Below are 23,144 nucleotides of genomic sequence, written 5' to 3' on the forward strand. Positions count from 1 at the left end.
CCCTGTGCCCACTGTAGGGTAGGTAACAACAAAAGATAGGTACCTATCTTTTAATCACTGATTACTTATCTGGTTACCGCTATCTTTCGTTACCCTTCAATTCAACTGTCCCTACAGTGCTGTTTTCGTAGGTTCCAACACCAAGGCCTTAGGTTTATCTTATAATCCATGTTGCGGTGCGGGTACCTCCGTAACATTTTAATTAGTACTTTTAATTCAATCAATTAATTTCATTACTATTATAAAGCCTACTCTAAAAATAATTATAACATTGGAAAGTCTGTAATCGTTTTAATTTAACTACTTCTTTCTCAATCGTTTCATTAATTCATTTAAAGATTATATATTAAATTGAAATAGTTTTATAAATATTTAGCTTTCTTTTCAACTAAAACAACTCTATCCTAATATTAATAATACTTATAATTAATTAAAAGGGGTTTTATAAATATAAAAAACACAAAAATGGTTTGCTATATATTTACTTATGATTATATAATATAACTAGAGTATATATTCACTTAGTTTGCTTCTACAAATGTATTATTTATACTTATTTGTAATAGAAATAATAATAGAAATAATAATAAATAAAGTAATCAAGAATTAAACATCTGTTTTATATGATTATAAAATCTACACTTAAAACTAACGATCTACACTAAAGAGTTGAATTTTGTTACTATTTATTCTGAAAAGACATCATAATATAACATCTTAAAGCTAATCTATATAATACTCTATCTAAAGAGAACTACAAGAGTGGAGTATAATTTATCTTTAGAATCTATGATTATAAAATAGGAGACAAAACGCTTACAGAGTATCCTCATATACTCGCTATATATATAACTATACATATATGTGAATACATATATAAGCAATTGCATTGCGATTCGGTACGATTTGTAACAACCTAGACGCAAATGGGGCGCGGGGGAGCTTCACATAAATACAGGAACTACCCTGCAACTTACATCGTGACATCGGCTTTGAATATTTGGCAATCTGTGAATGCAGATCCAAATTCCGGTCGAATTAAGCTTTTGAAGCTTTCAAAAGAGGGTAATGAACATGATGTCCATAATAGGAACTCATCGTTTGCAATACCACCAGACACAGGCTCTGCCGCCGTAATCTATTTCCCAACCTGCTCAAGTTGTCTACGCGATAGCGAATGGATAAGACATCTTCTCACTTGAGCTTTATCTAACAAGTTGCCGTGCTCGAAGAAGGGCGTGCCGTGGCTTTAGGTTCTCTAGGTAAGATTCTAGATTCGAACTGTACGGTAAAGTGTTGTAAATTTGAGTGAATCTCCTAGCTCACGCAAAGCTTTCAAGGTATAACACTACGCACTTTTCAAGCCTTGCGTCAGGGTGTTGAAGAGGGAACGAATATTCATGTCTCAAGCACATTTTCAACAAGAAATCGCAAAGAGGCTTGAAGACTGTTTTGATTTAAAGAGAAGCAAAATATCCAAGAACATCTTGAGCCATACTAATATAATCAAAACTACTACTAAACCTCATCTCCATCAGGATTAGGGGAAAAAAGTAAAGTTTTGCTCATAACAGTACACTTTTTGCCACCGCTTCAGTCATTCAAATTCAAAACCAAGTAGCATTACCTTTGTCGCCAGAGTCCGCAAACCAGGTTAGGTCTGCAATCGCCACGAGAGCTGGTAATACGTCTTTAGTAAAGGGATTAAAAATTACAAGAATCAACAATCATTATCTAATCTAAACTATTGCGGATTAAATAACTTATAAGAAATTAGGTACTATAAATTAATTAGTATAATAGTGTATAAACTCCTATATAGTACATATGTTATATATCGCTTACTTGTAACTCTATCAAGATAATATACTCTCTACCGGGAAACTACCATATACTCTGCTGTATAGTTTATAGATTAGATGAAAGGGTCTAGGAGAGAAGAGAAATGGTCAAGTGATTTGTGATGAGAGGGCAGCATCAATATCGATACTGAATTACGATGAATTGTGGTTCAAGGTTCGAAAAAGACGAAGAAGTGATCCGAGGGGGATAGGGGAGTGTGGATTTGAGGAAGTGATGAAAGAGTCAGAGGACTAGACAAAGCGAGGTATTCCGGCAGAAAGGTTGTGGGCTGGTGGAGAAGGGGGTTTTGGATGAGAATATTGGGGTGGGGGTGGATAAATCCATGGATTGATGGCTGTTATTTTGATGTTTGATTAATGGTGGGAATTAGGAGTTGTGTACGATGGATTTCAAAAGAATTTTGACTTCATTAATATACTGGATATTGTTTTGCTAGCTTTGCCTTTTGCTTTTTGCCCTGTTTTGCTTGTGCTATTAAGCATATGAATTTTTATCGATTATATAGATCTATATAGAAAGTTGATATAAATCAGATACATTGAGATTTACTAGTAAAATAAGCGAAAATCAAGGAGTTTTTTCAATATCTAATTTAATTACATAAATAAGTATGATAAATAGCGTGGTTCATTAGTATATAAGTCAAATTATTATGAGTTACTTCATTTTATATATAAAATTTCGTTTATATGTAATTATACACTTTCTTTATTAATTAAAAGAGTTTTCTAGAAACTTTTTATATAAAACCAAATTTTTTTAGCTTTTTTAAAAATCTAATTTTTTTAAAAAAATTCAATTATTATTAAAGTTATTTAAAAAAAGAGTTTTTGTGTCAGAAAGTATAGCAATTTCGAATTAAAATGAATTATTAAAAAAAACCTAAATATTATAAATATTTTATTTTTATTATAAACTTTTATAATTTTTTCTTTTAAAAATAATAATTAATCATAGAAATATAAATATCAAGAAAACCTTGATTTCAATATATTTTCGAAGTGGCTCATATACTGATATAACTCATATACTAATGAACTACGTTAGATTAAAAAACGAAAGAATTATATTTTAATTCTTTATTATATAATAAATACTTGTTTAGATTTTCAATTAATTATATCGATTTGGAATATTTACTCTTATATTTTTATAAAGAGGGCAAAATGACCGTTTTTAGTGTGATTCTTAGAACCGACAAACAGCTGTACACGGTTACTATAGGTGTTTAATGGGGTTAATATAGTTAACTTTATTCATACCGGCTTACATAAAACTCGTGTCTCACTTATTTAAATCCTACATAAATTATCATATCATATCTCTCTTCCTCAATCCCTAATCCATAAATGTCACTGTCTTCGTCCTGACCCACTCCTCCAATCCAAGCGATCCAAATCGTCCAAATCCACTATTCTTCATGCCTCCATGCGGCAGTCCCGCTTCGTCATGTACACTCCCGTTATGCCCATTGATATGCACGGCACCGCTTTCCACCGCTTTCGCAATACGCAATCCCCGCTGTAGATCCTGGGTGTAAATGCCTGCTGCGAGCCCGTAGTCGGTATCGTTGGAGATACGGATCGCTTCTTCTTCGGTAGAAATTTCAATCACCGAGACGGTGGGGCCGAAAGATTCTTCGCGGTATATGGACATGGAGGGGTTAACGGATTTAAGGATTACGGGGGACATCTTAGTGGTGGGGGAGGAATCGCTCGGCGGTGTGCCGTGGAGAATAGATCCGCCTTTGGAGAGTGAATCGGAGATTAAAGATGCGTTTTTAGAGACGCCTTGGGAGTTGATGAGGGGCACTAGTGAAGGGAACATCTCTGCAGTAGCGGCTGCTAATTCTTTTTCGCTACATGGTTTGTTAGTTTTGTTTTGTGCTTTCGTTGTCTTCTGCTTGTTGAGCAGAACAAGAACGACGAGATAAGTGGAAAAGGAAATGAAGCAGAAAAACTTACAATTCAGCTGCGACATTTTTGTGCACAAGAATTCTTTCTGTACTCATACAGATTTGACCCGAATGTAAGAAAGCCCCCTTTGCACACTCCACAGCTGCTAATTTCAAATCCGCATCTTCCCAAACAATCACACTAGCTTTACCACCCAACTCCAACACCACAGGTTTGAGATTCTTTCCCGCCAATTCTCCATAGACCTTTCCTACCCTGGTGCTACCCGTAAAATTAATCTTCTTAATGATCGGGCTCTCAATCAATTGTGCCGTTCTCGCCGGAGCATCTTCACTTGAAATTGCTACGTATGTTAAGACACCTTTAGGTAACCCAGCCTTGTGCAAGATATCACAGATATGCCAACTGCACATTGGTGAAAACTCTGGTGCTTTGAGAATTGCGCAATTACCAGCTGCGAGTGCGTAGGTGACGCTTCGGAATCCGAGAATGTAGGGAGCATTCCAGGGTGCAGCACCGAGGATAACTCCATAAGGTTCTTTGTAGACAAGTGCACTTCGACCCTCCTCCGACGTCATGGGGATACTACCCGCGATGGAAGTGATACGGCCGGCAACATCGAGAAGTCCTTCTCGAGCAAGATGAGTATTGAATCCGGCCCAAACAGGGTCTGCGCCGGTTTCTTTGATCATGGTTTCTTCGAGGGTAGACTTTTGTCCGAGCATTATCTCGGCTGCTCGGAGAAAGATATCGCGTTTTTGGGGTGGCGGTAATCTGCTCCATGCTGGGTAGGCCTTCTGAGCTGTATCCAAAGCAAGGTCGATATCAGATGCAGATGCAGATACACAATTGTGAAGGTGTGAATTATCTGATGGTGAATAGACGGGGAAAGTTCTGCTGGATTGATGAGGTTCATTGTTGATAATGAGGGGTATTGTGTGAGTTGAAGTTGAGGATGATACTGCATCTTTGGATGATACCTTGGCTGTGGTGCCAATGGCTTCAGTGGCGGAAGGAGACATAATTTTTGTGAATATAATAATCAGATTTGTATAACTTATGGCAAGAAGATTATGGTATGGTGGAAGCAAGAAATTAAACGAAAGCAAATGCACTGTGCTTTTGTAGCCTTTGGTAGAAGGTTTGATCGATGGAAATATTCATTACATAAGCCAAATCAAGAAACAATACGCAACTTATTAGTAGCTCTGGGATCAAGTCTGTAGATTGTGGGGTCTTGCTTCCAAGTTGATGATTCTATGATTCTAGGGTAGGCAGCTAGACAAGCAAGGAACAGCGGAACAATTGGACAATAGTGGAGAAGTGGAGGCGAATTGATTGTTGGGGTTCCAGTCTAACGGTCGGATCCTTCGAATGTTGTAACCAACCCCGCTCTAAAGTATGGGGTCAAGGGAGGGAGCCGCAAATTTAGTCACCCCACAGAATGGAGAAGTGGCTTGGAGATACCCGGGAAATGCTTACGGCAGTGTTGGTAAGAAGTGACGATACCAATGAGAGACTAGAAGTATCGAAGCTAAGACCTCTTGTAGCTAGGTAGGTGGCTCAGGTAGGCATAGCCCATGACAATAATGAGGACACAAGGAAAGAAGGACATGAGGGAAATAGGGAAACACTAAGACCGAGTCTTTCACAAAAGGTCGTGTGTGACCTTGCCGGCTCCTAGGAAACCCTCATCCATCCACTTTCCGGCAACTTTTCCGGTACTTTACAGACTTTATCAACGATTCAATTATGCACACGGAACTGACCTTGCTGGCAAGAATGCATCCGTGCCATATGAAGCAATCCATCTCATCATTTATCTGTTCGATACATCTCATTTGTCTCGTATCTTACGTGCTATTCCTAACGATCAGGAAAAGGACGCTCGGAGCATTCATTAGTTGTTACATCAACAAAATTTACCCCTCACTTAGCGTCCCTTATACTCTAAATCTTCGCTTCACGATAACTAGACTATATGTTGCTCCGAACTCCCCGAGCGAATGAAGGGGTATCGTTATTGCATCGTAAATTTTGCCAAAATACCATTTTCCAAAAAATTGCATGTATGAATGTCATCGGCCCCCGTATCTGATCTTTTTGATCGCCTCCCAAATAAATTTATGGTTTCTCGTGAAGCAGTGTGGAAATTCTTCAATTGTCCGGAATCAAACAGGCTGTGGTTGCGCATTGCTTCCCATATTTTCTACTCGTCAAAGGCTGCGGGATCAATCCCGCTCTTGTCAGGTTTTGGAAGTGCCACTCGGGAGCAGATTCCGTCTTCCATGTCCAGAAAACCCAGCCTGAGTGAGCTTCATATGCATCGAGTTGTGCTTCCATGAAGTATGCCAGATTCACTTTGTCGACTTCAAGTAGTCCGTCAACCGTCCCAACATCCTTCGTCTGGCAAGATCCATACCATGCAGGGCTCCCAGGATATGATCCATCGTATCGAGAACCAACATCAAAGCCATTCAACCATTTTGCACAGTCTGTTTGTGCTCCACTGAATTCGCCAACAATTGTCCATTTGTCTGCATTCGCCAAGTTTCCGATTTGACTGCAAGCAACCTGAACATGTTGACAAGGCTTCATGGCGACCTCGGCAAAGGAAAAGATTTGATAGATATGGGTGTCGAGAATGATATCATTGACCCCAGATTGGTAATTCATGAAACCATTCCATGAAGGTGGAGAAAGAAAGGCGTCATGAATGACAACCGCGGTATCAGGATTCGCGTTTCTCACGTTTCCCCAACCGTCATAGTAAAATTGCTTAACTGCTCCCATGTCAAGAGCCCAGTTCGCTGGTTCATTGAGAAGCTCGATCCCAGTCACAACGTCTGTCGCTGGAGCATAACGGTAGGCCAGAGTTTGGATGGCAGCCAGTGTTTGCTTGGTAGTATTTCCTTGAGTCCAAGTGACAGGTCCTTTCCGTCCAGAGTTATCGAACCTGTGAATTCTATTAGCTTTTTGATACCATTATTGACACTATTTTATCAATCAACGAACCCATTTTGACTTCCTGGCGCTGTGCAAAGGTTAGCGAACATCTTCATCCAAACATGCAATGTGTCTCACCCCCGTGAACATCCAGAATGACTTTCAATCCTGCCTGTCTCGCCCAACCAATAGCTTTGTCCAAGTAGGTCAACTGTCCCTGGACATAAGGATCCCCAGGCAACGGATTCAAAGCCCAATATCCAATTGGTATACGGACATGATTCAAGCCTACACTTGCAATCTCATTAAAATCATTCTGCGTGATCCAACTTGCCCAATGCGCGTTCAATAGATTTTGTGAAGCAGATTTCCCAAGTGTTTGAGTCAGGGTGTACCTAGCATGGGTACGGTGTCAGTCAATCTATACTGGTGATCATTGTTGTGAGATACGCACTCATCCACCCAAGATCCATAGAATAAAGAAGGAGTAATCCAGGGCTCCAGCACAAACCATCCTCCCAGATTGACGCCGCGAACCTTACTGCCATTGTAATCGAAACTCAACCCCTTCTTCTTGAGTCTATATACGTGTTAGTGAACACTTATTGTAGGGTTATTGTGAGATAGTTCTCACAAGGGTGTAGCTTCAGTCATTAGCAGACATGCCGCAATGATGAGGTTTCTGAAAGACGATACCATTTTAGCCAAGCTTCCAGACGTTTTATAGAAAATTTCTAGAACGTATCCTGATGTAGTGGGGAAGTCAATGTATATGTATTCTAGGGGACGCTGAAAGGAAACTGTAAAGGAAGAGGCTCAGAGATGCTCCAGTGATTTGAAAGAAGCATTCATCCATCCAATTTCGGGAGGTGCTCCCAGATACTTATTTTCCTGCAAAGAAGGAGCAAACATGGCTAGTACGACTGTACCATCTGAAACCTTGAACAAAATGGAAAGGAAAGACAAGAACTGTGGCTGTAAACATACACAGTGTTTGTAAACATGGCAATTCACAGAAATCTCATGAGCCAAGCTGCATGACATGTATCGGGTGATCGCACGAAGCCAGCTTTTCGGAAAACGCATGCTTGACAGGCTCAGGCTAGGTAGTCTTTCTCTCGGGCCCCACAACCAGTAGAGAAAGACATTTACATGAGACTTCAACGTTGTCTGTAAAGGTTGTGGTGGAAGTGAAATCGAGATAAGTAATAGTGCAACATACAAAATAGGGGTGCATTTATGGAATTGCCGCTTTCAGCCATCTCAAAATTTAGAGACAAATATCGACGTTCTTAAAATTAGGCTTGGCTAATTTCTGACTGCTAAAATCTCGCCGAAAGGCATCAAAACTATACCTTGAACCTAATTCGATAGTAGATAATTTCGATTTGGTTCTGAAGCTCAAAGTTTCAGAATAACTGTAATAGCGCTGATAAGAAGAGTACTTCTTGGATGCTAGGCCAGATGCGCAAACAAGAAATCCTAAAGCAGCCTTGGATATTTGTCCCGAATAATGTCGGTACATCACCTGTGTTGACATAACATGCTGCAGCTAATATATCTGTCGAACGAAGATTGAAAATCTTCGGAACCTTTGCGTTTCCTGGTTGTCAATAGAGATGAGAAGACCTTGCTTTGTGTTGTTCCATACAAAGTCATGATTTCAGCTATTCTTACTCACGTGTAATATACGACTTATTGACTCTTTTTAATAGGTCGTGGTATGTTAAGCGACATAAAAGGTATCATAATTGAGAGGCAGGTAGTTCCACGAGGACAATTCTGAATTTTTTGTGTGAAGTTCTTACCTGATCGACTCGGGCCTATTTGATCCATTTGGATAATTTCTTAGAGATATGATCACGTCGGAGAATAAGCGGGTGATACACATCGGTTTGCGCATCGTACACTTATTGGTCTTCCCGTTAATGCGAATTTAATTAGTGCTTATAAGCAGCCAATGCCGATTACGCCCGGAATTCGAAGATGCCCAGCCAAAAAATCAATATCAAGTTGCAGTAACTTCTTGTCGAGGCTTGTAGTGTGCCATGCTTCAGAGTTCGTGGATAGATTCCCTTGAATTGTGGCAGCCAGCCACAATCATGAAGAGTTTAAGCTTTCAGGGTCAAGCAGTTCATGAGATATCAAAAAGGCGGGGTGCAGTGAGAGAAGGCTCTGATGATCCATCTTCATGCACATCAGATCCAAAGTATGCCATTAATCGTGGCAAAGGCTCTGACGTCGCCGAATAGTATCACATCTCTTACATGAAATCAAGGAATCGATCCAAAGTAGAGCAGACTCATGGACAGATCTTCAGGTCATAAGGGACAAGAGATAAGATCTATCGAAACATGTAAGTATCCGAATATCTTCAACAATCGCGGACTTCATCATCCGATCCTTCGACCGACTTCGGACCTCGGAAATGGCACTGTAACTCATACCTATGGTTGCGATTCACATGATGGCCTACGCATGTAGAACGTTGTGTACTTTTGTAAAGTACAGCTTTGCGCACGACATTCTGTTGAGCATCCGAAATCAATCCGTCATCGAGGATTATAACACTCCAAAAAGTATCCCAAAACAAACATATGTCAAAATAAACTTCACGTGATATAAATGCACGCCATTGAACACGTCTCCTTCCATTAAAATCTAGCAGAGCCCTGATTCTGGTTTCTCTCGAGCTACTGTCGTGTGCATTTCTCCTGCTCTAACTTCCGTTCTCGTTCCAACTACGCTTTTTCTGCATGATGGATGGATCGAGAAATGGCTGAGGAATTGCCGATCCGTTGAATTCCACAACTGTGAAACATAAGTAAGCTATGAGTATAAGACCATAGTAAAGAGTTAAGAGAGATCACCTCTAGCGCTTTCACTCTTTGTACGTATCACCTCATTTCTAAGTCTAAGAGGTTCGGTATAGAATAACGCCGATGGATTTGGTCGGGGTGGACGCGGTGTGCCTTTGAGTAAGGGACGTTTTGAATCAGACATGATCGTGAGATGACTGGTAATACTGAGTTTTAAGGAGATGCTCTGGTTATTCTTAAGCAGAGATGAAATAACTTCGTTTGTTGAGGGGGTTCGATGCAATTCCAACGATGAATGCTCTAGATTGAATGCACGGTATAAATTCGCCACTAGTCATTATCTGGACTAGCTGTTTTATATGGCGCTACGAAAGGGAAGAATGGCAATTACGACCACCTGGTGGACAGTAGGATCCAATGAAACAAAAATTTAATTGTACGGTATATGATGAATGAAGTTCTTTGTATTCCTACTCTGATGACAAGAGCTTAAATAATGGCTCACGTGGAACAGTCCTCTTCACTCAGCTTAGGCACAGTATCATGAGCCAATTGTTGGTGATCTTCATCGCAAATACTAAATCAACGATCCATTCATATAATCTACCTCTATTGTTTACATCACAATATACGCCCTTTTCCATAATTGCCTTGTTTCCATCAGATTATAAAACAACCCCTAAAAGCTCAAATCTCCTATTTCTGCTTCCAATTCTTTCAGCTTTCCTTCATCCCAGCTTCTCTCCACCTCATTTGGTACTGCCACACTCTCATATACACTTCCTAGCCCATTTAATAACTCTCCAAAACCACCTCCATTCGCCAAAACATATGCTCTCGCATATACGGTTTCAAAGCCAACCTTGAACTTGGTTCCCGCAGGTACAAATGTGGTTTCTCCTGCTAGGGCTATTACCTCCTCTCCTCCAATTGTCAACTTGAGCGCGCCATCTACTGTATATATAGCATGATGTGTGTCTGCAAACCTAACTTCTTTGCTGAATGCTTTGGATGCATGTATGGAACTTCCTAAGATGTCATAGATAGAGAATCTGTCGTTTGTTTCCTCTCTCCTACACATAGCTCTTACTACTGTGCCACCGATGACCGTCTTTTCTCCTTCTCCCTCCTTGAGGAAGTATCCTCCATTCTTACATTTTCCAGGTAACTTATTTTCAGTACCATTCCATGGCTGTGGATCGAAACTTTTCTTCTCACGCACTGGAATCATATCGAATTTCTCAGTTGCAGCCATAAGTTTTGGAATCAAAACTTCAAAAGGATTGCGATTGTCGTTTGTGGGGAACAGGGGACCAGAGTATGGTTCACCAATGAAGCGGAAGAATTCTTCCTAGCCACCTGGAATGATTAGGCCTAAGAACTCGGTGTGAGAAGAAGCAACTTGATATTGATGGACAGTTCCATGAGAAGAGACGAGATCAGCATTTGTAACATATAAGTAGTATATCCCGTCTCAGTGATCTCTCATCTTAGCTTGTTCTCTAGCACTTTTTTGAATCTTAAGAGCAAGTTGAGGGGATTTAGAAGAGTGATGCAACAAAGCTATATCTACACAAGCTCACTGTATCCCGAAGCCCCACCACAGAGACTGCAAATTCAAACTTCATTCACAATATCTACTTACCGGTGGCGCGCTGGCAAAATCACCTGGACCCATACTTCTCGCTTCATCATTTGCCCATACATTCCGCACACCCTTCACGCACAAAAATACATCATGAGCCTCCTTGTGACAATGGAATCCAATTGGCCTATCCTTAGTTCCGCCGGTTTCCACAACCGCGAAAGCATTATCCATTTCGTTTCCAGTAACGAGTAACCTCATAGTGGAATTGGAGGTTGGGATCGTCCATAGTTCACCAGTGAAACAAGGAAGGACGTAGGGCGTTGCTTCTCCGGGAGGAGTAGTGAGATGGGGGACTGGCGCCACTATTGAAGGACAAATATTGATTAATTCCTGTGGGATTTCGGGAAGACGAGAAGATGCGAAGAAAGTGAAGTTTTTCCGAAAAGAACTGACATGATTTGGAACAAAAAAAGACGGGAAATGGTGAGAAAGTATTCTGTCTCGTCCACAAGCTTCATTTGCAGAGCTACTATGAATTCTAGTGGTGCGTCCGCACCGTCCACTATTTCCATGTGGAGGCTGCTCCTCCCCCACAATCTCAGGTTCGTGGGGATTCTTCCCCAAATTTCTAAGGATACAAGCCTCTCAGGGGATATTCCAATTGTCCGAAATTGTCCGATTCCACTTTCGCTTTTTAGATCCGAGCAGCACCGAGTGCTGTTCTATGAGATCCTCATCTGTGGATAGTGAACGTGGGATGGAGCCGTAAATGCATACGTATTAGTGGGTAAGCTGTGTATGTGGACGGTAAAGCTCGTGCTCGTCTACGTAGCGATGGTGAAGTGGAATTCCGCTCTTGAAGATATAAGTGGTTTGTAGAAAGTACTTCAAATCATCTATCGATACATACACACGTATCCTTCTCCTTATCTGCAAAGCTTGAAAGATCTGGTATCTTGAAGAATACGAAATTCGTTTCACAGCGCCATTGATTCCTTGATCAGTTCTACGCCCGTCATCACATCACAACCACAACCATGGAAGCACTCAAGAACCTCTCCCTCACAACCAGCACCTCCATAATGGAAATCATCTTCCCTACCGTCAACATCCTGGGCCCCCATCTCCAAAAGAACCGCAACTCCATCCTCTCTGTTCCCCGCAGCACTCACACATATGGTTCTCATCCCCGCCAAACCCTCGATCTCTACCCCTCTAGCACCGCCTCTAGTACCTCTCCCATCCTCATCTTCTTCTACGGCGGTGGACTCACTCGCGGTGACAAAATTCTCGAGGTCCCAATCCTCGATAAACTCGTTTATCACAACTTGGGGTCTTTCTTCTCCAAACAAGGAATCACAACTATAATTCCCGATTATCGTCGTGTGGATGGCGAGACAGGTGGTGAAGGGGCTATCTACCCCAGTGGAGGTGAAGATGTATCGGCCGTTCTCCATTGGCTTTCCAAAACCGATCTGTTGGACGGCAAAGGAAATAAAAAAGACGTACATCTGATGGGGAATTCAGCTGGTGGACTCCACATTGCTACATATCTCCTCGAACCCCGCTTTCTCGAGGAGAGAACATTATGGCAGGGAGAGGCCAATCTGTCATTGAAAGGGGCGGTAGAGGTAGGAGTACCGTTTAGTTTTGAGGAGGCGTTGGCTGGTCGTAAAGATACGCTAGATAAATATTATGGAAGTGATAAGGATGTTCTTACGAAATGTCCTTATGGATTATTAAAAGCGGTAGGAGAAAGTAAGAAATCGAGACAGGAATTGGGTATTCCGAAATTGTTAATTATGAATTCAGAGTATGATCCTGTGGACGAGATTTTAAAACCCAATGATGCTTTTGTGAAGCTAGGAGAGGAAATATGGGAGGAGAAAATTGAGGTCATTAAGATTGAAGGTCATAATCACATTAGTCCGCCGATGGCCCTCAGTACTGGTGAAGGAGAGGAATGGGGCGAGCAGGCGGCAGCATGGATTAAAGGAAAGGCTTAGATTCTTGACAAAAGAGACACATCCATCTATCTCATCATACATTATTCTTCAAGCCTCCAACATCAGATGTGAAACATTTCCGAAATATGTTATTTGAAAGGTGAATTGACAATTGTTTGAAGATACGTTCGCGCATATGACAACCTTTTCGAGTCAATTGATTTCTAGGGTATCCGTTTCCAGCCTGCCAAACGCCAAAACAACGACCATTCCCTAAGCTTCAAAACTATCGTTCAGATATCTCACAAACGTCTCCTTAACCCTCTCCACGGTCACCGGATTCGTCCTCTGCAAACTTATAAATTGTCTCCTTAGCCGCTGCAATGCCGGCAGTCCCACCGGATCTCCAGGTAACTCCACCACCAGTTCCTCCCCTTTCGAATTCTCGCCAACACTGATTTCTCCTCCTCCCTCGCCTGGGTGGTCTTGACTCCATTCCAAAATCCGATTGAGAACCGTTTGGGTCGTCCTATCTAATTCGTATAGGAACCCCTCACTACTATGAACCTTTGCTACTGTCGCTGCATTTGGCCTGACAATCTTCCTCTTTCCTTCTGATTCATCCCCGATTATAGCATCCCAAATGGCGTCTCCTGGTACGTTTTCATCTTCCCATACGACTGTGAATAACTGAGAGTCCCAGCGTACCATCGCATTTGGTTCCTCGTATCTGAATACTAGATTCTCCCAATTATCCTGTTCATATGGTTTATCCTCTTCCTTGATCTCCGCAGATTGTTCCGAAGGTGAAAGATTTCTTCGTTCCAACCGTGCTTCATTAAGCTCCTTAGCTCTATCAGCAGGAACTCCAACATGCATAACACAGCATCCAGTCCTCATAGCTTTTGCTTCGCAGAATAATTGATACCTCCACCCTTTAATGTAATTCCCTCCGTCCAGTATTACCACATCTTTATTACTTAACACTCTCTTCACCGCACCATATATTGTAGCTCGAGCATCTTTCTCGCTAGCATTATTCGATCGCTCATTAGCGGATTTGGATTCAAGATTATACACTTCGCGGGAAATGGCAAGAGTGTGGTCAGAGATAAGATGGACACGGAGGGAGGAAGAAGGACTGCTGGGAGGAAGCGAAGATATTTTTGCGAGGAAGTATTCGCGAAGTTGGGAAGCCCGGTAGGTTTTACCGGAGGTAGGGTAGCCGGTCAGTATTATGAGCTACATCGAGGATATAGTGTCAGCATTTCCGGATAAACATTAACGGAAAAGCATTGAAAGGGCCTACTCACTGGCATGGTGGATGATGTATGATGATGGAATGCTAGGTTTGTGCGAGTGGAAAATATTCTCGGTACCGGTACTGTATCATCATGGACGTAGACTAGATAAGAGATGATCACGTGTCGATAAGACTACCCCTCCATCGATAATGCCTACTGCGGGGTTGTTGGAAAGCATGACGCTCGCCATAATGCACAAGTTCAAGCTCAATATGCGATCATCAGACGTGATTTCTCAAAATATTATGCATCCTGAAGTCAAAGTCATTCTAGAGGATAGGTATCACTCAAAGGCATCACAAAACGCATCCAATTGTCTTAAAGCTATTTTCTCGGTTTCGTTCCCTCTCAATTGTTCATGGTCTGCTCGAAGCACTTCCTATAATGCGCGAAGAAATGAGATGGTTATCATTACTTCCCACCATTCAAGCGGCATTTTTCGCATGAAGTACTCCCGCTTGATCATTCTCGTCACTTCTTAGTCTACGTCTACTGTTGCTCGACCGCATATCAAATATTTGAATTGGTTCTCGTAGTGTCTTAATATTGGCGTCTACTCGTGTCGGTCCACCACCCCATTCTTGCATGTTCGGATATTCGCTTGAGGCGGTACAATGTGATTAGAATCGTAGCAGCTGAGGACCGAACGTTGTGTTTTGATTTGGCAAGACTCATGGATTGATGATAGCTGACACGGAACACAGGTCATTCGGCCTTGATCCAACACGATGGCATTTTCCAACGAAACTATAGGCTGACGACTCAAGTGAGAGTTCACTGTTTGAATGTTACCGTCGCGCGTTTTTCTGGAGGTCTGGTTTGTTGAAGCTTTCTTTGAATATTACACGAAACTTCAGCGAAAAGCACACAGTCACTGACTCACTGCATTTGGTATCATGCCAATGAGGGGGTAGCTGCGCCTGTGCATTCATTGCGTGATATTCCGCGTTCGGGATTCTGCAGATTAGTTGGATCTAATCAATCTACTCGCTTGCGATATCTGAAATGTGAGAGAGTGGAGTCTAGAGCACCTCATACTCGGTCAGTACCACACAACATGCAATGGGGTTGAGGTGAGATTTAGCACTGGTGCGTGGCTTCAAGGCTTCTCCGAAAGCTCCTAATTCTTTCAGGTACTTTTGTGACACTCACTAACTTGGCTATAGAAGTTGTAGTTTCTTCAGCCGTTTGGGAATCTCGAATCTTACACGATAGATATAATATTATTTGATATGGACCACACGGATGACACAGCAACAGCTTCCTACAGATGCTAAGTGGAAGATCGGATATGTTTTTCTTCCTCTGCAATGATCAGAAAGCTTTTTGGGAAGAATAGCCTGAATAGGCGTCAAATGCACACGGCAGCAAACCTCGGACCGTAGTAAGCAACATCCTTGAAATCATTTATGCCGAACCTTGCTTGTGTTACCGTGATTTTGAGTCGCTGTGGCAGAAGACGCACGAAGTAGTGGAACATAGGAGGACAATAACCAAAAGCTCCGGAATCTGGCGGTTTAAACTTGTAGCTCCATCAACATTACACATAGCCGAAAACGTTTGATCTTCCAGTTGCTGTCGAATTTTATAAAGGGTTTGAAAATTGTACAGTAGACCAGCATGAAAGTGGATTATTTCAAGTGGCAGGCCCCAAAAATCGCGCAGAGACAATTGAAAATTTGCACCCGCCCTTGTTCAATTGAAAAAGGTCTCTATCTTTGAGCCTTAACCGCCTCCACCGCAAAGTTGATGTTATCATGTCATACAAAGTAGGGACCGCGAAAGAGGACCGCACAAGAAAGACTCATCGTGTGTTCGCAAACTAAGGCCCCTTGATGCTGGATCTGTAAGTAATGAAGGCGTTGCAAACCATTCTTGTGTGGACTCTCTATGGTGTGATGAAACCCGAGTACTACAGACCAGCAGCGAATACGTATATCAAAAATCGATGTGACCGTGATAGCTTCATATTTGACCCATGTTCATATGTGCAGGTATGAATTGCTTGTAGGCCTGCACTTGTGCAGCTGGAAGGAAGTTTTCGATTGGCTAGGTAAATGAAACTATTGATGATACGGCCCATACGGGGCGACAACTTGCAGGAGGGAGCTGGGGGAATTGATAGATTATATACCAATCAATTTTGGAATCAACCACACAGAAACCAGCGCATCAAAGAACGAAGCTTGCTGAGAAAGCTACCCCATTTCTCCTTCGGGTGGATGGTACATTTGATTGATGTGACTCGTCACTCATGAGAGAAAGCTACCTTGACACTGTGCGCATCTTCATGCTTATCATACTTCGTACTGTATGCTGCACGGTACTCATGCTTCTTCTGAATGCAAAGTGATGGATGTACTACTCTCGCTACTCTCGCGCTACTGGACAGAGTACGAAGAAGAAAGGAATTATGGAAATTACGGAATGCATGATGAATTCATCATTTTCAATCTCGTTGGATTTAGAGTTTCGGACCCCTGAATGATCTCGCGTTGAAGTGGTTCTTTGGAGGAAAAGATCTTCAATTTAATCAAACGAAAACCCTTCAGCACATGGCTTTCAGACATTGATAGACAAGTTGAAGTGCGCGTAATGTACTCCGTATTCCATTGATTTCCATGTGTTTCAGCGTAGAATGCCACCAAAATACCAACAATTGACTTGATCCCCATGGGCTTTTCGGAATTTCCCTCGATTTTCTCCTTTTTCGGTCTCCTCCCCTCCCCTTCTCAGAGAAGGAATGCCGAGATTGTTGTCAATCCCTAGGCAATGTTACCTTCTTATTTTTGACGCTTGATAATCAGTTCCAACTTTTGATAAGGCTGGGGAGAGGAGACATGGACCTATTGTGGGAGAGAGACTCCGTACTGTTTGATTATCATGATACACAACTTTTTCGTAACTTGAGTTCGTGTCGAATGAATGAGGGTTAATCGGTCAATAACCCTGAATCTGCATAATCTTTTCGGGAAGCTGGAGAGTTTGAGAGAAATTGAACGGGAAGTGGATTTCTTTCCCTCCCGTGATAAGGATTGCAGTCCTGCTAAGAGCTTCGTTTTTACTGAATGTGGCTTGGTTTCCTCATATTTCATTTGCAAAAAGTTTAAAAAGACACTTGAATACCACAGTTTCTTGGTACTCAAGTAATTATGCAATGCACCTTTCCTGGAATTCATCACATTTCAATATTCCTTTAACAGGAGGTAGGTCGACGTCGTCATTCCATTTCCTAGGTATCCTTGAGCAAGCACGGAAAGTTACTTTGAAGTTTGGTCGTGACTTCATATAGTTCTTAGGCTAAATGCGTATCGTATAGTCAATCTGCTGCAGTTTCCATTCATTCCATCCATACAAAACCCGGTCAAGAGAGGGGTCATCAAGTCAATCATCCAAATGGTCCATGTTCATTTCGAGATAAATAGAATCAGTGCCAGGATTGATTACAGGGCAGAATCCTATTTGAATATCCAAAGAACAAGGTATAATTCTCCTATGAGTCGTGAAGGGTGACCCATCGCCCTCACCCAACCAGTGATATCGAGTGGTGGCTAATTCAAACGAGGCAAGCAATTTTTGAAAAGAGACAACGCATCAATGTCTCACATGGCAGGAATATCCTCGTCGACAAATCGATCACCCTGGTTCTTTCACACACATCTCATTAATGTCAAATATCCTTGGTTTTTGTGCGCTTCGTGCGTTTCTGACCTTGTCTCCTCATTTTGGTTACCATTGAAAAGCATAAGTGCCCAACCTCCCCACCTTGGACGAAGTCTTCTTTTCTTTCCATTCTCATTCATCCTTTACCTTGTTCACATCTCAGTCAGCCTCTTTCTCTGTCACTCAGGTCCATACATTCACAACCCCCTACTCCAGTTCTTGTATATTGCGGATCTTCCCCCGAAAAGCTGCCCAACTTGTGTCTGCTTTCTCTTCTATTGCAAACATACCCAACAGAGATCATCCAGCCGGATTGTTCTTATCACCAACATCAGTTATCTTTTCCTGCTCGTACCATAAGACCGTGGCCATAAGAGTAGTATCTTCAACACATAGTTCCTCAACATCTTCGACAAAGCACATTGCCGTTGCTTCAAAAAGAATCCCAAATGACTTGCACGGAGACCTTGACCCTTCTCCCGGAAACCATGGCAGGCTTCGACACACAATCACATTCCAGGAAGGCATCCGCCAGGTATATTGTTTTTTTCTATTTGCGTGTTTTTGCGTTGCTTTGCGTTGAGTCTGCGTTTGCTTTTACTGCTAGAATCCCGGATGTCTTTATGTTCCCAGAAAAATCATGTACTTTTTGTTTCGCAACACAACATTTCCAATGATACCGGACTTTCCAAGGATTTTTCCAGGCACACATCCAGCTGTCCCGAGCTTCCCAGGAACCCATGGGATTTTCGATGGTCTTACCGTGTACCCACACGACGAGAGCAAGTTCTACCTCTTCGGAGGTTTCAAGAGCACTCTGAGAAACAAAAATATGAACTTTTAATCACGAGACCTCCGGTCTCAGGTGAGTATACCGACTTCAATTGGACCTCAGACTGCAATTTCTCTTTATATAAACCGGAAGGAGCCGAATATCCAATGGATCCCAAACACCTGATTTCTTTCATGGTTACCTGTTAGCCGTTTATATCCGAAGCCAAAGGCCCAATCCCTCGAAGTTCCGAGATGTGGGCTTGCATGTCCTGCGAGCGCATCGAAACACCTCAATTCATCAACAAAAACTCGAACTTATCTTCCAGGGCCAACCATGTGCTACAGGATAACATGGCGACAACCATCCATCTAGCAAGCGAGCGGTGGTTTCTACATGCGCTTCCTTGCATAGGACTCCCACAACAACTTCTTAGCAAGTCGGTTTCAACATCGTTCACCACAATGGACACCATGGATCCCTTTTCCTTTTCTAAAAGCCGCACATGGTACCAACTCCTGAGCCGACACTCCAAGGAACCACAATGGAAGGGACTGGCTGTTCCAGCCGGTTACCGTGCTCTATTAAGCACCAGGCATTAATTATGCCACTGAGTACGTAACCTACTCAATGTTGACTACAAGTCTTACAACAATCCCCTCATAATACGATCGAGTATCCACTAACAGTACTGTTGTTTTCGTTGAGCAGAAGGATTCAAATTCATCAAAAGATCACATGGATACAACAACGTACCAAGGAAGGCCAACTGATGGATGCCAAGGATTCCGAGGATATATCACCTTATCTCATTTGCTTATATTTATTGCCCTGGATATCCAGTCTATCTCCCTGGCTACATATCACCGTCAATTTCCACCGGCTCTGATGCATACACCACGACATATTCCACCTGGTCTGTAGATTTCCCCCCTTGACAAATGAGAGCTTCGAAACTAACGTCTTGCTGCAGGTACTTCACTGGATGCTGTTGTTTTGCTTCACTTTTTTTGGTGTCTCTGTTTTGCTGCAATTGTAAATGTTCTATCAGTATATGTAAATCATACTAACCTAGATGTTGTGTAGCGGTTTTCACTCAAGAACCCCATTCCAAGGAACAACCGGATTTTCTTTGCGTCATACAGAACCTACCAAGGGACAATACAGTGGATTATCCTGGAACGGAAAGAGTGAGGGATTACAGTACTCACCCCGTGAATCTACTTCCCAAGGACCCAATGGATTTTCTGATTCTTCTCTCTATATCCCAGTGGCTCATATGACAAGTCAACGGTGGCCCGCCGATTTGACTTCAGGTCTTGAGTCAGAGGAAATGGCCCGCTTTCCATCCAAGGATTCATCAAGGACAACTCAGTCAACATCAACAACTGAGTCTATGCCAATGGGATACTTACCCAATGTCTCTCAATATCAAATGACATCTGCAAGATCAGATAACACAGGTAGATCAGCTAGTCCAGCCAACACTCTTCTGTATACCCCTACAGCACAATTTGATTTTCAATCTGCATTCGACACTTTCCACTACCCAGGAGGAGATGAATCAGCCGGAAATGATTACCAAGTACCAGTTACCAGTGGATTCCAGCAGCCGCCAACTTTGTCGTTGACAACAGGAGGATTTGACATGTTTTCCAGCGCCCATGGACTACCTACAAGTATGACAGCAGCTCCAAGCTCTATTTCCAGTTATGTTCACATCGCACAAGATTCAGTTTTCTTCGACAGCCCTGTCTTGGGATCTCCAGATATGTGGGAGACTGCTTTACTTGAATCTTCTAAACCACACACACCTATTGCCGAGGATTCGTGGGCTCTGCCACCACAAATGATGTCTTCGACAAATAGCCCATTGGACTACTCCCCAACCGAAGGCCGATCACCAAGGTATGTTCAAGGCCTTCCAGATTTCGTGGATTCACCTCCTTACAAGATCGGCGACAGGACTATAAGGAAGCCAATGGGACCCAGAGCTTCCAAAGTAGCTAGTGACACGAATTCTAGACGTGTCCTTGGAACTGAGACAGAGGAGTCCTTCAAGTTGATGGGACGTTCCAGTCTCGATGCTGATAACTCGGCACGTGATCATCATTTGTACCACAATGTAACGACTCAATCCGATGGATTATACCACTGCCCGTGGGAAGGAAACGCATCATGCCAACACAAGCCAGAAAAGCTTAAGTGCAACTACGAGTAGGATCATAAACCCCTTTTAAGCCCTTACAACAAGCTAATCATTTCACGCTACAGCAAATTTGTCGACTCTCACCTGAAGCCATACCGTTGCAAGATCGCTGCATGTGCAGACAACAAATTTTCCTCCACAGCATGCTTACTCCGCCACGAGAGAGAAGCCCACGCCATGCACGGACATGGAGATAAGCCCTTCCTCTGCAAGTATGACGGATGCGAGCGCGGCGTCGCTGGCAATGGCTTTCCCCGTCGCTGGAATCTTTATGACCACATGAAGCGCGTACACAACGACCCATGCACATCCAGGAGTGCCGGTGGTTCCCCACCACCTACTGAGAAGCCAGCCACTGGCTCCAAGAAGCGTAAGCAGGATGCCATCACGGAACCAAGTGCCGTGGATAAGGAACCAGTCAAGAGAGTCAAATCTCCAGTTGTTAACCAGCAACCATCCTTGATTGAAATCTACCACCAAAGTGAACAGCGACTCCAGGAGGCTGTGAAGCAATTGCATGATCCCAAGAGTGCAAACGGAATGACCAACTTGAGAAATGCCAGTGACTGCATCAAGATGATGGCACAGACTCTTCAAAAGATTAATCAGGCATCTCCAGCCATGAGCCGTACCTTCAGCCATGGATCCATGGGTTGAGTGGATTATTCACTTTAATACAATGAGAATTGTTGTAAGTGAACCTTGTATTCTTATCTACTTCCATTGGACTTCTTAATTAACATTTCTTCCTTAGCTACCTACGACGAGTTATGTCCACAGTGATATTTTCCCCGCAAGGATGCCAACAAAGCGGATCCAGCCCGCTCAGGAAATTCCGTCAGGAAATCTCCCGGACATTACAATATTCGACGGAATGGAAAGTCATGGAGCCAGTCATGCATACATACCCCAGAATTGAGGAGCCAGCCACAAGGATCCTTTCTTTATGCCAGTGCCAGGAATTAGTGTCTCGGAGTCGACAGTACCAGTCTGTCTCTTTGAACTACATTAACAAAATATTACAAACCCTGGATTTTGCATGCTTTTCATCGAATAAATAGATGTCAATCTACGAGGCTAGGTTGCCGATAGAAGAATTGAGAGAAGTACGTACCATGGGGAAGGGGAGGGGTCATATCAGAGATGAAAAGTAAAAAAGTGGCATTTTTTATTTTGGGGTTTTGATTATAGGACTTGTTCGATAGACTCGTCTTGGTTTGGGAGGTATGGATAGGTATAAAAGCTTTATAGCAAACACAGCAGGCCAACTGGCATCTTTTGGAAAGGACTTGGGAGGATAGATACCACTGGGATTTGGGAACTTGAAGGAGGACCTTTGAAATTTAGATAGATACCTAGGAGTTTTGGCGGATTGTATTGGACAATATCGGATAAAGGAATGGGAATGAAAGTTATGTTTTATAGATTTGATTGTGCTATGGGATAGTGTACTAGATAGTTAGAAGGAGCTTGGATCAGTGATTATCCCGCCCGGATAGTGAAGAGGGTGTATAGAAAATAGGATCTGTAGTACCCATCCGTATATACATAAGGAAATGAACATTACATTTCAGAATTCAAGCAGTAGCCCTTCCCAATTCCTGTTTGTGATATATCTGCGCTAGCCACATAATGAAGAATGGCAAGCTGAACACAGTCTTCGTGGATTCCAACCCCTTATGTTCGTATCGGGATCGATGGAGTCGCCTAAAATATGAGACTGCCCTTTTCATCCATTCTTACCATGATCAAATCACCTTGACTCCAGTCCAACCTGAAAAAAAACCCACCTTTTCATCCCAAAACTCCTCACGAAACCCTTCTTCAAAAAATCTATTCCTAAACCCCCAAAGTCACCACTTCCCATCCCATCCCTCGAAATCCACCCTGCAAGCTCGAATCCCCATTCTCATCCCCATCACTACCCAGATTTTCCGCTGCGGAAAATTCGGCAATTCGGCTATCTTATTCAACCTTATCTACAACCTTCTCTTGCGAGAAGAGTCGACATCGCCACTTGATGAACACGCCGAGATATTCAGGTCTCGTGGGGTATGAACTAGTGACTGCGCGCGTTTGTAATTCGTTGTGAGAGCTTGAGGTTTCTGGGACACAACC

General features: G+C 42.6%; 7 protein-coding genes across 8 annotated transcripts; 2 read left to right on the forward strand and 5 right to left on the reverse strand.

Annotated features, from left to right (window-relative positions):
- Positions 1-3,102: 3,102 nt before the first annotated feature.
- Positions 3,103-5,090, reverse strand: EAF01_002457 (uncharacterized protein). The gene is made up of 2 exons (XM_038910709.1): positions 3,828-5,090; positions 3,103-3,721 (listed from the first exon to the last, which is right to left on the reverse strand). The coding sequence occupies exons 1-2, from the start codon at positions 4,799-4,801 to the stop codon at positions 3,202-3,204; spliced, it is 1,494 nt and encodes a 497-aa protein (XP_038773631.1). The 5' UTR covers positions 4,802-5,090; the 3' UTR covers positions 3,103-3,201.
- A 426-nt stretch (positions 5,091-5,516) lies between these two features.
- EAF01_002458 (uncharacterized protein) lies at positions 5,517-7,698 on the reverse strand. Its single transcript, XM_038910710.1, has 5 exons — positions 7,360-7,698; positions 7,180-7,305; positions 6,864-7,120; positions 6,795-6,813; positions 5,517-6,735 (listed from the first exon to the last, which is right to left on the reverse strand). Exons 1-5 carry the CDS (start codon positions 7,422-7,424, stop codon positions 5,937-5,939), a joined length of 1,266 nt encoding a protein of 421 aa, XP_038773632.1. The 5' UTR covers positions 7,425-7,698; the 3' UTR covers positions 5,517-5,936.
- A 1,746-nt stretch (positions 7,699-9,444) lies between these two features.
- EAF01_002459 (uncharacterized protein) lies at positions 9,445-9,728 on the reverse strand (the record flags this gene model as incomplete). The annotated part of the gene is made up of 2 exons (XM_038910711.1): positions 9,445-9,536; positions 9,596-9,728. 2 exons carry the CDS (start codon positions 9,726-9,728, stop codon positions 9,445-9,447), a joined length of 225 nt encoding a protein of 74 aa, XP_038773633.1.
- Positions 9,729-10,223: 495 nt separating this feature from the next.
- EAF01_002460 (uncharacterized protein) lies at positions 10,224-11,390 on the reverse strand (the record flags this gene model as incomplete). Its single annotated transcript, XM_038910712.1, has 2 exons — positions 10,224-10,895; positions 11,190-11,390. 2 exons carry the CDS (start codon positions 11,388-11,390, stop codon positions 10,224-10,226), a joined length of 873 nt encoding a protein of 290 aa, XP_038773634.1.
- A 779-nt stretch (positions 11,391-12,169) lies between these two features.
- EAF01_002461 (uncharacterized protein) lies at positions 12,170-13,138 on the forward strand (the record flags this gene model as incomplete). The annotated part of the gene is made up of 1 exon (XM_038910713.1): positions 12,170-13,138. One exon carries the CDS (start codon positions 12,170-12,172, stop codon positions 13,136-13,138), a length of 969 nt encoding a protein of 322 aa, XP_038773635.1.
- A 213-nt stretch (positions 13,139-13,351) lies between these two features.
- EAF01_002462 (uncharacterized protein) lies at positions 13,352-14,397 on the reverse strand (the record flags this gene model as incomplete). Its single annotated transcript, XM_038910714.1, has 2 exons — positions 13,352-14,320; positions 14,392-14,397. 2 exons carry the CDS (start codon positions 14,395-14,397, stop codon positions 13,352-13,354), a joined length of 975 nt encoding a protein of 324 aa, XP_038773636.1.
- A 4,097-nt stretch (positions 14,398-18,494) lies between these two features.
- On the forward strand, positions 18,495-22,586 carry EAF01_002463 (uncharacterized protein; the record flags this gene model as incomplete). Of its 2 annotated transcripts, none has more annotated exons than XM_038910715.1 (4): positions 18,495-18,580; positions 19,904-21,034; positions 21,092-21,717; positions 21,781-22,586. In XM_038910715.1, the coding sequence occupies 3 exons, from the start codon at positions 18,495-18,497 to the stop codon at positions 21,681-21,683; spliced, it is 1,809 nt and encodes a 602-aa protein (XP_038773637.1). In that variant the 3' UTR covers positions 21,684-21,717; positions 21,781-22,586. The 2 variants fall into 2 exon arrangements, with proteins under 2 accessions (XP_038773637.1, XP_038773638.1); XM_038910716.1 differs by lacking the exon at positions 18,495-18,580 and adding an exon at positions 19,529-19,733 and having other exon boundaries at positions 19,791-21,034.
- Between the last annotated feature and the right edge of the window lie 558 nt (positions 22,587-23,144).

Source organism: Botrytis porri, assembly GCF_014898465.1.
Source record: "Botrytis porri strain MUCL 3234 chromosome Unknown BPOR_003, whole genome shotgun sequence".
In the NCBI taxonomy this organism is placed as follows: Eukaryota; Fungi; Ascomycota; class Leotiomycetes; order Helotiales; family Sclerotiniaceae; genus Botrytis; species Botrytis porri.

Bases quoted from the DNA above. Each gene is read 5' to 3' on its own strand.
- EAF01_002458 (XM_038910710.1), bottom strand. From the start codon at position 7,424: ATGGTATCGTCTTTCAGAAACCTCATCATTGCGGCATGTCTGCTAATG. The intron at 7,306-7,359 runs GTGAGAACTATC...ACACGTATATAG, and splicing joins ATGACTGAAGCTACACCCTT to ACTCAAGAAGAAGGGGTTGA. The intron at 7,121-7,179 runs GTGCGTATCTCA...TACCCATGCTAG, and splicing joins TATGGATCTTGGGTGGATGA to GTACACCCTGACTCAAACAC.
- EAF01_002457 (XM_038910709.1), bottom strand. From the start codon at position 4,801: ATGTCTCCTTCCGCCACTGAAGCCATTGGCACCACAGCCAAGGTATCA. The intron at 3,722-3,827 runs GTAAGTTTTTCT...CAAACCATGTAG, and splicing joins AAAAATGTCGCAGCTGAATT to CGAAAAAGAATTAGCAGCCG.